The sequence below is a fragment of the Cyanistes caeruleus genome, chromosome 8 (assembly GCF_971803275.1).
Source record: "Cyanistes caeruleus chromosome 8, bCyaCae1.hap1.1, whole genome shotgun sequence".
NCBI lineage: Eukaryota > Metazoa > Chordata > Aves > Passeriformes > Paridae > Cyanistes > Cyanistes caeruleus.
Window position 1 is genome coordinate 12,391,571 of NC_141708.1, and position 15,927 is coordinate 12,407,497.

Genomic DNA, 15,927 nt, shown 5'->3' on the forward strand with positions numbered 1-15,927 from the left:
CAGAGAGGAATTTTTTGGCGAGCCCTGGAATCCAGGCCCTTCAGAGAAGCTGCATCACGCATGGACACTCACACAAGCAGACTGGCTGTAGTAGGATGCAACTGTCCTAAAGCAATTAGGATTCTCATAGGTACAAACATGTCAGAGCCACACTCGGGAAGACTTATTGATAAGAAATATTGAAAATCTCAACCAAAATATGATGCTTAAGTCCAGATGAGGATGTCTTCTGGTATGTGCGATACACAGAGCCAGGGTGAAGAATCATTACTGCCTATCCTTTAATTGCACTGTGGGTGAGATGTGCACCTTTTTTACATCCTTTCTTGTTCTCTCAGAAGTAGAAAGGAATGACCACACCAGTCAGAGTGAAGCCATGGTAGAGTGGGGTTGAAATCTGATTCAAACACGAGCCCTCTGTTCAGTTCTTGTGGTGTACTGGGTCTTGCTCCAGCCCCATTTTGTTCCACCAGCTGCCTCCACACACAGGAAGCTTAAGAGCAGAAGTGAGACAGAGACTTAGCCTGAGTCACATCTTTGTTTAGATCTTTTGTGAACATGAACACTATATTTCCAGCTAGCTTGTTACAGTGAGCCCAAAAAGAAACAACTGACCCTGAGATGAGCTCAGTTGATTATGGCATGGTGCTAATAGCACTAAGGTTGTGGGTTCAATCCCTGTATGGGCCGTTCACTTAAGAATTGGCCTTGATAATCTTTGTGGGTCCCTTTCAACTCAGAATATTCTGTCATTTGTGATACAAGACTGGAATGGCCCTTAGAGGGGCAATTCCACCTCCTCATCATCCAACCTTCCATCCTGTTGAACCTAATTGCCTCCAACCAACAGACAAAACAAAACAAAACTGTTCTTTCTTCATTTCTTTTCTCTAATCTCTCTCTCTGCCTGTCCTTGAATTGCAAGAGATCTTGAGCAAGGACTGTCACTTTTCTGGGAAGTTTCATGTTTAATGTGTCAGAAAGAGGTGTCAATGTAAGGTAAATTATAATGGAAAAGGCATCTTTCCATTGTATAAAAGAGATCTTGAAAAAGCTCTCAGTTTTGGACTGGAGGCATAGGGAAGATCCATGTAATAGCACAGGAAAGATTTCTGTGCAGTCATCCATTAAATGACAGGCACTCACACATGCATTGTGCAGGCTGCTAACTGTGTCTTGAGGGATAGCTCACCACGTGGTGAACCTGTTCCCAGAAGGACCACGTGCTTTCTGCTTCTACCAAATCCACCCTGAGTTTTAGACACTAGGCACCAATTTAACCTTGGTGCCATAGTATGAATATTAAACAATGCCCCACATGGCTGGTGGGTTTTGTGTCAACCACCTCCCTTTTCAACCTGGATAACCAAATTAAAGCATAGTTTCATCAGTGAAAGGAAGCCTTATAGACCTGCTTTAGCAACATGTTCAGCTACCATGAGGGATGGGCTTTGCTTTGCCTGGCACAGCAGCCTGCAGCTGACACCATGGGGAAGAATGCAAAACAGCACCAGGGGTTTGTTGTGATTGTACCTTGGTTCACTTTATCAAAGAGCCTTTCAATTTGCTCCTTATATTGGTTGGAGAAGGAATGAGAAGGAGGGGCTGCTTGCTGTCCTTGCCAACTTATGTCAGCTTTTCCTGCAAAAAATGTTGAGTAGGGTGAGAAATATGCTCTGTGATCACAGGGGCCCTTGATAGACAAAACAGGATCACACTGATTCTGGGTTTTTGCCTTTTTCCTGTGCTCTAGCAACAGGGAACATTGAAACAGCTTGCCAAAACTGCAGGGCTTTCACACCAGCAAGTCAGGACTTTCGTTGTGTGTTAGTGATATCAGTTGAATTGACTAATTAGATGCATGCAATTCCTTGGTACCAGCCCTGCCAGGTAGTGGGGACCTGGTGCAGAGCATTCTGTGTGACAGAGCAGGATGAGTTCACAGTGACTTAAAACTCCTCTCCCCTTTCTGAATTTGTGCATGGGCACCAGACTTCCAGTTTGCAATTTGTGCTTAGAAGTCAATGGAGACAATGCAACCACTCCACGAATTTCATCTGAAGTTAGTATCGGCTAACATCGTGGTTAAAACCGTGAACAAACACAAGGAGAAAGGCTCTGCATAGTCACATCTGCTCATGGAACAAAAGTCACAAAACCACCCGTCAATTCTTCACCCGAGAGCTGGGTGCAAGGATGAGCTGCAGCTGTTCAGCTCAGGCATATGTGAAAGACCACAGAGACAGGATGTGGAGGAGGATTTGTGAGAGGCTGGAGGGGAGTGTCTGCGTGCTGGATGATAACCAGGCAGATAACCAGCTGCTAGGCTGGGTACACAGGGGTGCTTTCACACTGCAAAGGAGGCAAGGGCAGATGAGTGCATTTGCATTTAAGGACTCTGGGTATTTTGCAAAGGTCTCTAACTCTGAAGCACCGTGCAGCAATGAAGGGAATGTAGTTAAAAATTCCCTTTATAAAACTTACGTTTGTGCCTTCTAGGCACATCAGCCCTCAAGGGGTTCCACAAGAAACCAGGAAATCACAATCACGGAATAATATGAGGAATCAGAAGAAGAGGAGTAGAGATGAAGCCTGAGCCACCATTCCCTGAAATGTGGGCAAACACATCAGAATTCATATTCTGAGAGGATGCTCAGAGTAGGAGGTGTGACCCAGGGAATAAATATCACAGGGTAAAACACAAATCAGTGAGTGGGCACTAGCCAAGCCCTTTTGGATTTGAAAGTCATGGGGTCCAGCAGCCTGGACCACTCACTGACACACAAGTGAGACTGCTGAGAATGTGGCACTTTAAGCATCAAAGGGTCTGAGAATGGAAATATGCCATACATCCCTTCCAGAGCAAGGTTTGACCCACTAGGCCCTGCTGACTTCATGTACCCATTAATCTAATTCTTTCCCATATATGTTGAAGGATATCAAAAGCTGTTGCTTTAATTGCTGTAATTAAATGCCTGGCATTAGAACGTCAACAGATGTGGAAGAAAAAGACACACCTATCCATGAAATGTACAGATCTGCATGCTGCAGGGAGAAAAGATCATCTGGGAGATATTCACTTCATGTAATTGTTGAGCTAATCCCTAATTTGTGTATTTTAAACTGCTTGAATGAAAAAGGCATTCTTGATGTGTCATGCATCATCCCAAAACGAAATACCCTGCAGCCACTACATCAGGAAGGTTTACCCCCATTGCTGTCACCTTGGAAACTTATGAAAACTGGATGTAAGACTCAGATGGGACAGAAGCAAATTTGGCCTTGTGAGTTAAAATAGGAAAGGATGACAAGAGACCACTCTCAGCCACAAGTGAACAACTGTGTTTCTGTGTCTACAGGACAACAGACTTCTCAGCAGCAGCCAGAAGAGTATGCAAAGATACTTCTAGAGATGATAGGTTAAGGGAAGAAGGCAAAAAAGATCTGTAGATATAAATAAAGCCTCATAAAATGCTTAGTCTCAAACAGCAGTCAAAAAAACCCACCATGACTAGTGATCATCCAATTTTGTGCTTTTTCCCTGAGAAAACTGAATCTCACATCACCTCTTATGTAAGAAATGTAGATACTTGTTTTATATGAGTGGGACAGCAAAGAAGTGTCCATCTTTTTTGACATACTGGCTGTACAGTGTGCAGACTGGGAAAAAATGCTTTGTGCAGCTATCTTGATGCTTTAGATTAATTCTGTTTATTTCCTGACCTTTACATTTGCACTTCTCCCATTCATCAGCAATGGATTCACGTGAGAGGAGGCTTTTACATATTTTAGCAGCCATTTTGCAAAGTGCTACTCAGGTATTTGTTATGAGCTATGCTCAAAGACAATTATCTGAAGACAAAAACCCCCAAAGAAACAGGGGAGAACAAACAGGCTATTAGAAAATATTAATTTCTTCCACATGTACTGGTCATATTTCTTGAGTTCTGACATTAAAGTACAATTACACTCTTGCAATGCCTCTGTGAGGAGTGTTTAAGTACCTTTTAACTCAAGTCTACTGTGCTACTCATACTAGGAAACTCAGTTGAGGCCTGTTGAGCCCCAAGTGTATTTCAGAGGAACCCCAAGGCTGCTTCCTCCCAAAGCAGAAAGCTTCAAGGAGCACATTTGTGCCATATCCCAGTGGCCCAAATCTCACCGCTAAGCTGGGGCTTACATGAAAGGCCAGTACTGAGCAAAGGATATTTCCAGGGGAATCAGCTCCTCCCTGTTTAAAGGGTCCTTTGATCTACAAGAGAAATCTAACAGGAATTTAGCACAGCTAATAGTCAAGCCTTTGATCTTCCCTTTGGAGTTTCACTGGCTCACAGACAGCCTGAACCCCTACTTCCAGCAACAGGAGCCAGAGATTTCTCCCTAGCAGTTTACAGTGAATTTGCCATCTTCATAGATTGTCCAGTATTGTGGGATTTTTTGTTCCTATTCATTTAACTTTGGGGAATTTCTCCCTTGAAACCTTTTCTTAGATAATGGCCCTTCCTTTCAATCTCACTTTCACATCTCTGTCAAGATGGTGTATATTGCTACTGAGGTGGTAGACAGTCCACTGTAGCAGAGCACAGACTCTGAGGGATATTTCCCTTCTATAAAAGATCCTACATTCTTTCCAGATATAAATGGGTGTCAGTTAAAGGAGGGATATATCAAGACTTTGATGACAGATGCTAGTTCCAACCTCATATCCTATTTCTGTATCAAAATATTTGCTCTTAATTGAATTTACTGCACAAATTAACAGTGGAGGTGCCCAGATTTCTAAATGGGTCATAGCAAGCCAGCTTGACATCATGCTGAGAAGTCAGCACGCTTGAGGAATATTGGGAAAAAACCCAAATATTTACAAAATGTGATGAGTTAGAGAAAAGGGAAGTATATTAAGCATGTTAAAGATGTTAGTCTGAACCTCTAAATATGTTTAACATCCTCAGTACTTTAAATGGTGGATTAGATTATCAAAGGCATCCAACAGCTTTGGTATACTGGTCAGTATTTCCTTTCTCCATGTGGTTCCAGGATAGCAGTGTATCTTTACAGGTTCCAAATATTACAAACTCCAAATAAACTTAAAACAATAAGAAAAGTCTGGGTTTTGATTTCCCAGCCTTGCACAGTCTGCAGAACCTGCACACAGCCAGCACCACCACACAGAATGACACAAGCAGTATCAAAGAGCCAACCAAGATGATCTTCCCACATCTGACTCAGCCTTAAACTGGCCATAGAAACAGGATGTGTTCAGTACTTGCTGTCCTGACAAGCTCCCATCCCAGTCACTCAGGCCCTGTGTAGTCCCTGAAGTTGAACACCACCCTCAGGGGTCCCCAGAAAGGCTGAGACTGCTCATAATTTCCCTCCTGGTCCACACAGGGAGTTCCAGGCAGATTGCAAGGATATTGGCTGAATCTCAAGAAGATGACCTGGAAACTGCAGCAATAGTTTTTTCTACAGAGCCCTGCTGGTGGCACTGGATATGTAGCCTGTTGGTCACATCTGAAGTCACCATTTCTCCTTGCTCCTTGATGCAAATGATGGGAGCCAGCCAGCACAAACTCAGAAATGTCAAGTTTGGTATCATAAAGCTCCATGGACTCTCAATTTGTAGAGCATTATGATGAGGAGCACTTCCCACCAGGAGAATGCCATGGACCGCTGCATTCAGCAAATCAGATGTAACTATTTCTTTTTCCAAGGATACAGTCTGGTCCCAGCAGTGAGGATTAACCCCCCGAAGAAATATTAGCCTTAATTTTGGTTTAACTGCCAGGATTGGCTAGAATGAGTTTCAAAACTGTTCTCTTGAAATGCTCAACTAAACCAGGGAGGAACAGGGGAGAGCGCAAGTCCCCAGCAGCACTAATTTGAATAATCTTGCTGACAGATCTGTTCTTTTCTCAGAATTTCCAGTCTGCATAACAGATCACAATATGAAATCTGATACTGTCACTGGTCTCTGATAAATGGGGATGCAAGGACAAAACATTCCATTTCCATATGAATAAATACCCCAATTCAAATGGCACCACTTGCATTGTTCATGCTGTCACCAAAATCCTGCAGGCAGCATCACAGCCTAGTAACTGAGCAGCACCCATCATTATTCACTTCATGAGCAGATATAGATTTTGAGCTCTCATTTACTGACAACATGTTCCTGACATTATTATCTCTTGTAAAAGCTTCTGCATGAGTTATAGCTACTGGATTCAAAAGGAAATTTTGCATCTCTACCTCTGAATTACTGGCAATATTTTCAGTGTCTCTGAGACATTTAGGGAACAAATTTCCCTTTAATTTTAAGACTGCAAACAAAGGAAAAGCTATTACACTATTAGACTAATTTTTGCAATGCTTTAATGACTGTCAGTTAAAAATCCTACAACTTCCAGTCTGAATTTGCTGAGTTGCAAGTTCCATGCCAGTGAAGTTTCTTAGAAACCTTTTTGTTTCATCCAAAAGGAAAAGTAGATGCTTATGAACTGTAGTTCCATCATTCATCCTTCTGCACAAATGGAACAGGTCAAGGCCCTAGTTACAGCCTTTCTAGTAGTTCAGGTCAATTTCCAAAGCTTTTGCTTTTTTTTGTTCTTCTTTTGCTTTTATTTTTTGCTTTTATTCTTACGGCTCTTTTCTTCACTGTCTCCATCTTTGTAGTAGTCAAAAACCTTTATGGTGGAATCTATCCTCATTTTAGGAAGGAATTCAATAGCAAGAACTGGATCTGCAATGCTTGTGTCTTCTTCCAGAGTGCACTTCTAGCTAACAGAGCACTTGGGCAATAAAACAATGATCATGCCAGATTCACAGACCGAGAATGTGATAATGTGAAATAACCCAAAATGCAATCTCTGCCTTACACTTATATGGCTTAACCGTTCTGCTCTGCTGCCCAGGCTGGAAAGCCATGGCTGTAAGCCAGCAAACATCCTGGTGAAGTCAGATCTGGGTGCTGTGTGTACCCAGGGCCAGAGAAGCCAGTTTGTGGTTGCTTTGGAGCCACTGTGTGCTGGCTTGTTTCCCCCAAAATCATCTTCAATCACACAGAGATGATTTACTTCTAAAAAGGAATGGTGGTTCTTGACAACAAGGGAAGGCCAGATGGCTGGGAAAGTGAAGGAGAACACCAGAAGCAGGTGAAAGGCACAGAGCTGGGCTGAAGGTGATGCTTCATGGCTGGGAAATTGGTGGCAAGAAAGCCTTAACTGCTGAGGGCTCTGGCTGCAGCCAAGCCAGGGAGGGACCAACACTTGTGAATCTCTTCACTCACCTATGCTGTTACTCCATCATTGTTTCTGATATAGATCCCAAATGTTTTCTGAACCACCCCTCAGAGTCACTACAGCTCGTTACTCTGCAGAGATGGACTCTGCTAAATAAGTGAAAATGTAATGAAGTTTCGAGACAAGAAGGGAGGGGAAGACATGAGAGGGGACATGGGGGTCTGGCCATAAGAAAACTTGCTGAAGGGACAGGGGTTAATTTACAACAGCACATTTAGTCTGTGTGTGGTACCAAAGCCAAGACACTGAGTTCCCCAGGAGGCCTTAACACAGAACAGCTCAAGGGTATTCAGAGCTCTTGGAAAAGGCCTATCCCAAAGCCCTCCTATGGCAGATAAACCTCAAGAGGCAGAGGGGTGGCTGTCACAACACCACAGGACCCCATCATCCTACAGAGTGTGATTCTAGCTATTTGCTTTGGAAAGACAGGAGTAGTTAGGGACGTTACCAAAGGCAGCATGAGAAGATGATTATTCTCTGCAGAACACAAGGCACTGCAGGTAATTACTGTCTGTGCAACCATAAGAATTTAGCTTGGAACAGATGATATGGAAAATTGCAGTGTACCTTAAAAGACCATTTCTGCTGAGTCCATGATTGTTAGTATTAAGTAAAGTTATAAATTGCAGTCCATAATTTTGTCTTTAAAAGGTATTTTGTGCTCTGCATGGAGGACCAGGACAGAGAGGGCAGAGTCTCTTTTGTGGTGAACCATCTGTCTCTGATGATGGCACATTTTTCTCCTTAGCTCTTTACAAGAGCTTGTCTGGGGGTGGATTGGGGTGGTAGTGATGGTGGTGCAGCTGGAATGATTGGTGGGGTTTACCCTACAGTTTCAAAAAGATTACCTGCTATTTTGGAGGAAATCTTTTGCTCTTTTGGAATTGCCTCTTCTAAGAGCAATTAATTACTCATGATTATGTAGCAGGAGGCAGTGAGCAGGAACCTGCCAGTGCCCAGCAATGCAGAAGTAAACACATCTACAGACACCACCTTCTCCAATCTTCCCTTGAAAAGGTGCTAGAGCTTGAGCTTTTAAGCTTGGGGAAAAAGTTCCAAAGTCAGAATGTGTGAGAGAGATGAAATGAAAGTTGAGCTGAGAAAGGAAAACTGTATCTTCAAGTCTAAACATCCCGAGATTGCTAGGATTTGTTCATTTCCCATTTATCATGGTCAAGAACAAGTGAAATCTGCCACAGAGATCATCCACAAGTCTCTTGCCATCACAGAGAGTATCTGCTGCTGGTGAGAGATCCCCCCAGGAAGGTTGAGTCAGGATGGTATTTCCCTGCAAAAAAGTCAGAACAACTGCAGAGAACTGCTTTTGTGTTCACAGTGCTCTGGAGACACCCAACACCATACAAATATTATAAATATACACAGAGAGGAAGATTAATGATGTGTGGGCGGGTTATAAACACAGACAAAGACAAGAGCTATATGACAAGACAATTTTTGTGAAACAGAACTCTAATTTTGCTGGAAGATGAATTGCAGCTACTGTGAAGCACCAACTTTTAAATACATCAGGGATGTATGATTTAGGTCAGGTGACCCTGGCATTAGTAGGAAAATGTATTTTTATATCAGAACATGGATTTTTAGGACTTGAGGTCACCTTTTACTCTGCAGAGGAACTAATGGCCAGACAGCAGTGTGTGTGTGTGTACACATTCAGTGGGTAACAAACTCTCACAACTTCCATAATACTTAAGCTGATATCTGAACCCCAGATACTTGAAAAATCTCCTTTGTACCAAATAAGAGCTATGAGAGACAATATTGATATTTTCCTGGATTATTAATATGTCCTCATACTAATCAACCCTGTTATCGCTGCTCTTGAACGAACCACCTAAAAGGACAGCGCTCTCCAGCTGAGGCCCCGTGCTCCACAGGAGTCCACAAAACAGGAGAGATTTTTGTCTAGAAGAAAAGGCCTTTAGAAATGTAGCAGCAGCCAGGGGTAGAGAGATGTCAGAGCTGCTCAGCACTTCCCACACAGGCTCCATCCCTGGTGACAGCGGCTGCAGCTGCTGCCCGTGCGGGGCCGTGTCCGCTCGCATCAGCCGCGGCTGAGGCTTCATCCCTGCGACTGCAGCGCCGGGGGCCGGCATGGTTGGCAAAGGGGGCTGTCAAAGGATGCGACTGCAGCCTTCTGATGGGAAAGAGATGCTGGTTTTTTGGGAGTTTTGCAGAGAAATGCCACAAAGAGCTGAGTTTTCTGTCTTTGACTCGCTCTGAGGCAAGTTGGGATTAGCACAGGTGCCTGAAGGAAACCTAAGACAAATCCAAATCCAAGCCCTGACCAATTTAAATATTATAGATTTATATATTTTTAATATATTTATATAAATATATAAATACATAGTGTATTTAAATATATATAGTATATTTTATAGTATAAATATAGAATAGGATAGTATATATCATTATCTATTTTATAATATATAATAATAACATATTATAAGTTATTATAATACAATATTATAGTATAATATCATATATTTTACATATATATATATAGATACAAATATATAACTAGATATATTTCCTTCCTGTCAGAGGCAGGGGGTTTTAACCACCATTTCACATGAGATACAAGGCGCTGGAAAAATAAATCTCCCACTTCAGACCACCAAGGAACACCAAGACAAGATGAATTTTAACACCTGTGGAGATTGGGTTTTCTTGCAACAAAAAAATACCTGTAGTGTTTTGCTTATGATGCCTTCATGCATACCTTGCTTTTCTTGGGAAACCTGCTTCATGGATTCCATTCTGAATGTTGTGGTTCTCTGTCCCCTTTGCAAGTCTTTTCCAAGGTCTAAAAAAAAAAATAAAAATCCCCATAGTAACTAGTTCTGTTTTATGGGTACCTCTGTACTTGCAGACATACATAGAGGTAGATCTCAGGGAGGTTCAGAGTGAGAAATATTAGGAAAAAGTTCTTCACTAAGAGGGTTGTCAGTCAGAATATACTCCTCAGAAAAGTGGCCATGGCACCAAGCCTGACAGAGTCCAGGGAGCATCAGGATGATGCTCTTAGACACCTGATTTAGTTTTAGGTAGTCCTGTGAGAAGCAGGCAGCTGGACTCAATGACCCTTGTGGGTCCCTTCCAACTGGCAATATTGCATGATTCTATAGTTTTCAGCAGAGAGGTGTGGATCCTGACCACCAGCCAGCCCTGACAGCAGGATTACTTCCCTCTCGCTTAATTCTGCAGTTTATTTGCAGCACATAAGAAAGGCTCAACATTGCCCTAGCACATTTTCAGCCCAGAAAATGCCCGGTGTCTGCTAAAACTTCACAAAGATTTGTAATGGAGATACATACACGAGCTGAGCCCAAACATCCTGAATGAAACCTGTGCCCCAGCATCACCCCGGTGCTGTGCGGGTTCTGACCGCTCCATCCCTGGAATGATGGAGCGGTCAGAACCCGCACATCACAGCGGCGCTGGCAGTGCTGGTCCGCCCGGCACCGCTTCCAGGGATGCTCAGCACTCCTGAAAAATCTCCCCCTTGCCTCTGAGAGCTGTGGGAAGCACAGGGCAGGGACGGAAGGCAGCGCCGGAGGAGCCGCAGCACCGCTCTGTGGTGGCGGGGCCCTTTGCAAGTTAAGGACAAGGACAGCAGCTCGCTCTGCTCAAACACGCTGCTTGAGACCGATGCATCGCTTTTTGTGGCACCAAGAAAAGCTGTTTCCTCACGTTCCAAGGCTTGGCTTGGCTTTGCTCTGCTCCTCTCCTTCCTTTCCCCCCCGCTCTAATCCCTCTGCGTGCAGACACCCTTCACTCCCCAGTTCTAAAGCCCCTGCACCGCAGGATACAGAACTGATACTGGGGGGCTGCACTGGGATGTGCCTGACCGGAAAGCACACTCAGCTGTGCTTAACCCTTCGAGTAAAAAAACAAAAAGGAAAAAAAAAAAAAAAGAGCAAAATTTACCTATAAATTCCTCTTTCCATCTTTACAAGTTTTTCCATTCCTGACACACAAGCTCAAGAATTACAGGATCACTCCTTACAAAATATCTGTAACATCAGTTTTTAGATATGACTTACCCAAGGGGTTTTGAATATGTGAATTAATAACACAGTATTTATAATTTGTGAATTAATAACACAGTGCAGAGAGAAATTTTGACTTACAAGCCATAAATCCAGCTACTGAAGGATGTGGTCTGCTTCCTGGAGTAGTCACACTGGACTAAGACTGGGTCAGCCTTAAATCCAAATGCAGAGGCCCAAAGTCACAGAACTGTGATGGGGTTTGTCACTCAACTTCCATTTTCTTTAAAAACACCTAAGCAGTCTCTGTAACATCTCTGCAAACTGAAGATAAAGTGATCTCTCAAGAAAAGTTTGTTATCAGTGGTTTTCATCCTGTAAACTGTGGATTACCCAGGGCTGGAGCTTAAAATTGAGTGTCTGTAAAGAACAAAAGAAACAACAGCAACAAAAAAAAAACAAAAAAAAAAAAAAAAACCCAAAAAAACCCCCCAAAAAACTACAAAAAAAACCCTAGATAAACATCAGTAGATAGGTGAATGTTAGTAAATCAGACAAAAAAGTGTGGAAAATCACTGAGCTGCAATGTTTAGAGATCAATCTGTTTTCTTAATTTCCACCTTATTCCCTGATTCCTTCTTAGCTGAGAAGAGACTCTATCTCAAATGATGTCACTGCAGCATCAGCTCCAAGCCAAGCAGATAAATGGCCTTACAAAAATCCCTCTCAGTCAGGAATGGTGTGAATTAGGTCAAGATTGGGATAATGCAGAGATCAGGAAATAAGGCTTCTAAGTAAGCCAAAAAGCAACTTGCTAATGGCCGGGACAGCAATATATAATGAGCTCTTAAGAAGAACAACACATAACTAAGCCATGTATTTCCTCACTGGCAGTCAGCAGCATGTTGGTGCTTTAATGAAGTTACAAGGCAGAACACAGGAGTATCTAATCTCCAGAGATCATTAGTGAAGACAAACTACATTTAACAATGCTGACATTATTTTTGCTAGCATCCCATTAATCATGCAATGGTCATTACTCATTATTTGCTTAGCCTGGACAGAGTACACAGCTGTGCAAAAATACCCACAGAATCACAGATTCAGGTGGTCCCTACCCCATGGAGCCAGCAAAGCTGTAATTTGTCACTGCTGCCAGTGACCAGCAGAAATTTGCGTAGGAGGAAATACTGCCTTTGTCCATTTTCATGGGCAGTTGAAGTGGAATTTAACTTCTGTGGTGATAAACTGAAGATGCTGAATGATTTCCAAGCAGTGAGGAGTAAAATCCTCTGCCAGATTTGGAGAAAAAAGAAGACAATCATGTTGCTCTGCTGTCCTCAAATACCAGTGAGGGACTGGGACCCCAGACTGTTTGGAAAAGGTCACAGAAGATAAAGCTCAGTTGCAACCTGCTGGTCAAGTATAGACAGGCTCTCAGGGTGTCTCCCTCTGGGCCCAAGGGTTAGCAAAGGGCTCACCTCAGCTGCAGGGGAACAGGAAACTGGTCTGCAGGCACTGCTGCTGGGGATGGCCATTTACAGTGGCAATGGCCTTCACTCAAACACAAGATGACAGATTTCCTCAAAGCCTTGAAAATACACTAGCCCTTGTCCTCTGAATAAATACAGCCAGGTGGGAGGGGTTTTCCAGTTCACCAGCTGAGAGGTGCCCAAAACAGAGACTGGAACTGAAGCCTTCCCACATTGACCTGGGAAAACATGGGTGCTCCCACATCACAGGGATGTGACATTTCACCAGTGACTTACTCACCCTCCCAGTACCCAGAGAAAGGGCTCGTGTGGATCCACTCTTAACTCCATGAAGGGAAACTGAGGCAAGGAACACTGTGCTTGGTACCAGCTCCTTGTGGCCATAGAGTGCATGTTTTAACCAAACACCCCGTGGAGGTGGCATCCCCATGTGGCAATTAATGAGCCAAGACACTGGGAGAAAAAGGTCACATTTGGAACTGAACTAATTTCATAGCCATGTCCTGCAGCCTGTGAATTTGCTGGGCCAGTTCTGCATCCTGATTTATCATCCAGCAGCAGAGGCACAAAAATGAGCAGGGTGATAACTCAGTGACCTGTGGTGCTCGGGGGGTACCCTGACTGCAGCAGCCACTCAGAGCAGGACAGTGCCTCTAAGTGGGTGTCAGAGCTGCTGTTCAGATCATTTTCAGATCAATTGTACAACCCCACATTTTTAGCAAGCGAAGCAGTTTATTTCTTTTTGTGTGCTTGTGTGTGTGTGTGTGTGTGTGTGTGTGTGTTTGTGTGTGCATGCTTTTCTTTTTATGCCCTTACATCATCTAAGGAACAGTTGACCAACCCATGTAACAGTTTTCTAAATATATTTTGCCTGAGGCACACATTCAGAGCAGAAAAAAAATCAGTCCAGGGAATGAAATAATTTATCAGTTATAAAAAATTGCAAATGGCTCCCAGTGAGGTAACCCACCATCTCCCTGCCACAGGCCAGGAGTGCTCCTGCAGAAGACCTGTGGGTCCTTCCCTACTGCTGGGAAAGGTGCTCTTGGCAAAGGCTCAGGCACAAAACCAACCACACCTTTCTGCTGAACGTGTCCTATTTTAAATGACCAATTCAAATTTTGGTGATGAAATCATCCTTGTCTCCAAAGCAAGAGGGACTTCTCACACCTGTACCCACCACCCTCTCCATCATCAGGCAAAAAGCCTACAGCTGGTATGTTACTCCCATAAAGGGGCAAGGAAGGGAGGCCCCCTCCTTGGCACCGTGTTCTGCAATGCTGAGGAAAAAGCAAAGGGCTGTTTAACACAGCCTTCCAAAAGATGCACTGAGAAACAGCAGCTTCCAGAACAGTTTTGGAGATTTGCTATCAAGGAGCAGCTGCCTTCCTCTGGGGATGGTGCCCTTGAGAGCTGCAGGCGACCTCACAGCAGGCTCAGCAGGGTGACTACACTGCTGGGCACATGGGGCAGGCCCACCTGCTGAAGATACATTATTTTAATCCTTGTTTCTTCTTCATTTTGCCCTAAGAACTGGTAATCACATGTGATAAAGTTTGAGAAACATTTTGAACCCTTGTCCATCTCTAGAAATTTACTTACCTCAACAGGCCTTCCCTTCCCTTCCCTTCCCTTCCCTTCCCTTCCCTTCCCTTCCCTTCCCTTCCCTTCCCTTCCCTTCCCTTCCCTTCCCTTCCCTTCCCTTCCCTTCCCTTCCCTTCCCTTCCCTTCCCTTCCCTTCCCTTCCCTTCCCTTCCCTTCCCTTCCCTTCCCTTCCCTTCCCTTCCCTTCCCTTCCCTTCCCTTCCCTTCCCTTCCCTTCCCTTCCCTTCCCTTCCCTTCCCTTCCCTTCCCTTCCCTTCCCTTCCCTTCCCTTCCCTCAGAGGGAATAGAATATCTGAATATCTTTCTCTACAAGTTAAGGAATATTCCCTTTCTTCTACAGTTCAACAATTCCATGTCTCAGCTCTGAATCACTGGCGAGATCCCAGTCACAACAAAGCACAGTGATTACCCTGAGGCATCCTTTACAGACCTCTAATATCCAGATCAGGAGATGGCACATGGGAGAAGTAAAATTCCCTTGCAGATTGTCCTGTCCAGAGGACGTTTCTGACTCTTTTTATGTCTTATTTTCCTGAACTGCAAGGAACTGCTTAGCCTTTACTATGTTTTTGCCCAGGAGAGCTGGAAAGGCAAAATGATTTTCCTAAAGTAATTGTTCTACAGAGAGTGCACAACACTTTCCGAAGCCAAGTCAGCACATAAATGTAAGCCATTAAATGAGAAGTATTTTAGTATTGAAGCACTCAAGAACCAAGACCGGCTGCAACCCTGGCTAAAAATCAACTATGGAGTTCAGCCAGGGGTCATGATGCCCTATAACAGCAATGTGGAGGGGTCCTGATGTCCTATAATGGCAAAATGGAAACATGAACTGATTAGCCAGGGGGTTTTATTGCTGATGGATGAACATTAACAGGCAATTCACTCACAGGTAAAGGGGAGCACAAATGTTATGGTTGGAATAAATGTATTTCATTAAAGTAACTGTGTGTGTCGCTGTTCAGATTGGAGATGACATTCATCTGTGATTCATCCGTATGTGCCTGTGAACAGCTACAGGTACCTCCTCCCTGCTGATCCCTTTCAACATGATCCCATCAAGGCAACCAGTCCTGCAGTGGGAAACAGCATGGGCAGAAACCCCAGGGCCAGCAGACAGTATACTTCAGTGGAGATAATTCCTCTCTTTTCCAACAAAATAGTTGAAAGTAACATCCTTTTCCCCTCCCCCTTTCCTGAATGCATTTGGAAACCTGAGCTGAGAAGAAATCTGAAAGCGCTTTCAGAGGAAAGTTGGGAAGAGGAAAATTTTGTTCAATATATCAGGAAAAAACCCCAGAAGTTCCTTGTGTGGCAATGAGTTGCATTTGTCTGTAAAATGAACTTCTGAGACAACAAGATGACAAAGATGATAACCCAGTCCCAGGGGACAAAAACACCAGCGGCTCTGATTGCATCGTGCCCTCTGATGTGCCCCAGTGCAAGAGCCTCAGACATGGATGTTGTATGGTACAAATACCTCAGTATGTATAGGGTGCATAGCCAAGAGTGCCCC

General features: G+C 43.8%; 1 protein-coding gene and 1 long non-coding RNA gene across 2 annotated transcripts in view; one reads left to right on the forward strand and one right to left on the reverse strand.

Annotated features, from left to right (window-relative positions):
* The window catches only part of NEURL1 (neuralized E3 ubiquitin protein ligase 1), a 154,269-nt gene extending 143,465 nt beyond the window's left edge, over positions 1-10,804 (reverse strand). Inside the window, exons 1-2 of the mRNA XM_086899445.1 lie at positions 10,640-10,804; positions 10,045-10,128 (exon numbers count right to left, since the gene is read on the reverse strand). Coding sequence (XP_086755571.1) covers positions 10,045-10,128; positions 10,640-10,718 — 163 coding nt within the window. The 5' untranslated portion in view covers positions 10,719-10,804. The remainder of the gene's footprint in view (positions 1-10,044; positions 10,129-10,639) is intronic.
* LOC111931281 (uncharacterized) lies at positions 157-427 on the forward strand. Its single transcript, XR_002865495.2, has 2 exons — positions 157-232; positions 339-427. It is a non-coding gene; the product is annotated as an uncharacterized LOC111931281 (long non-coding RNA).
* Positions 10,805-15,927: the final 5,123 nt, after the last annotated feature.